Below are 939 nucleotides of genomic sequence, written 5' to 3'. Positions count from 1 at the left end.
AGCACGTGCCGCTGGCGCCAGCGTTATCTTGGAGCCATGCCAATGCATTGCAGTTGGCGTTGGTGCGGCATGCATAGAGGCAGCCGTCGTAGCCGGTCCGGAGGTTGTAGAGGTCGTCGCCCCAGTAGTCGGCGTGGTCGACACACACAAAGTTGCGCGCTGGCGACCGGCCGCCGGGCTGGCACATGGCAAACGTCCCGTCGTCCGTGGGCTTGCAGTAAAAGCCGTCGTTGCAATCCGTGTCGACCTTGCAGACCTTGAACTGCTGCTGGCGCAAGTTGGCGGTCGCAGCCACATACGCAGCCGACAAGAGCGTGAGCAGGACGCGCGTCATTATGGTCGTCTAGTTGTTGTTGATAGGACCAAGAAGAAAAGAGAGTGAGCAGCAAGCAGCGAGGGAGCACGGATGCGGCGCGTCGGCTGCCATCACTGCGCAGATTTTTCACGTGCGGCAAAGCTCAGGAAAGGTTCTTGGTTGCCAATCAAAACGAGGGCGGAATGGATCGCTTTTTACGTAGTTCAAGTCGCACCCAGCTGCCGTATGCGCAGGGCCCTGAGAGCGCTTCACGTGTTGATCCGCCGAGCTTCAATGCTTGCGATCTATAGGTATTGTCAACACCGTCGTACAACCCCGTGTCGAAACCTGTATCTGGAGTCGTAGGTCGTGAAGCCTAGAGTTTTGCACCATTTTTTATGGTGGCAAGCAACGGACGGTGGCCAGCAGTGTGGCCAGCACGTGGGCGGAAGCGGCGCCCACGAGTTGGGTGGACGTCTGCATAGACCTCGCACTTTTGTGTACCTTGGTGAATAAACACGCGCAGCGAAGGAGGTTTAACCTACCATGCGACACACCAACCGTGACATCCGACCGCATCAAACATGGCGCCGCAGCTGGGGCCGCAAAACCAAAAGACGTAAAAGGTATAACAAAACCAAAAG

General features: G+C 57.2%; 1 protein-coding gene across 1 annotated transcript; it reads right to left on the bottom strand.

Moving 5' to 3' along the window:
• Positions 1-5: 5 nt before the first annotated feature.
• SPRG_18450 (hypothetical protein) lies at positions 6-334 on the bottom strand (the record flags this gene model as incomplete). Its single annotated transcript, XM_012357889.1, has 1 exon — positions 6-334. A coding segment is annotated over one exon (329 nt), but the record flags the coding sequence as incomplete, so codon positions are not given.
• Positions 335-939: the final 605 nt, after the last annotated feature.

Source organism: Saprolegnia parasitica (genome assembly GCF_000151545.1).
Source record: "Saprolegnia parasitica CBS 223.65 unplaced genomic scaffold supercont2.1208, whole genome shotgun sequence".
In the NCBI taxonomy this organism is placed as follows: Eukaryota; Oomycota; class Saprolegniomycetes; order Saprolegniales; family Saprolegniaceae; genus Saprolegnia; species Saprolegnia parasitica.
This window is presented reverse-complemented; position numbering and strand designations above follow the sequence as displayed.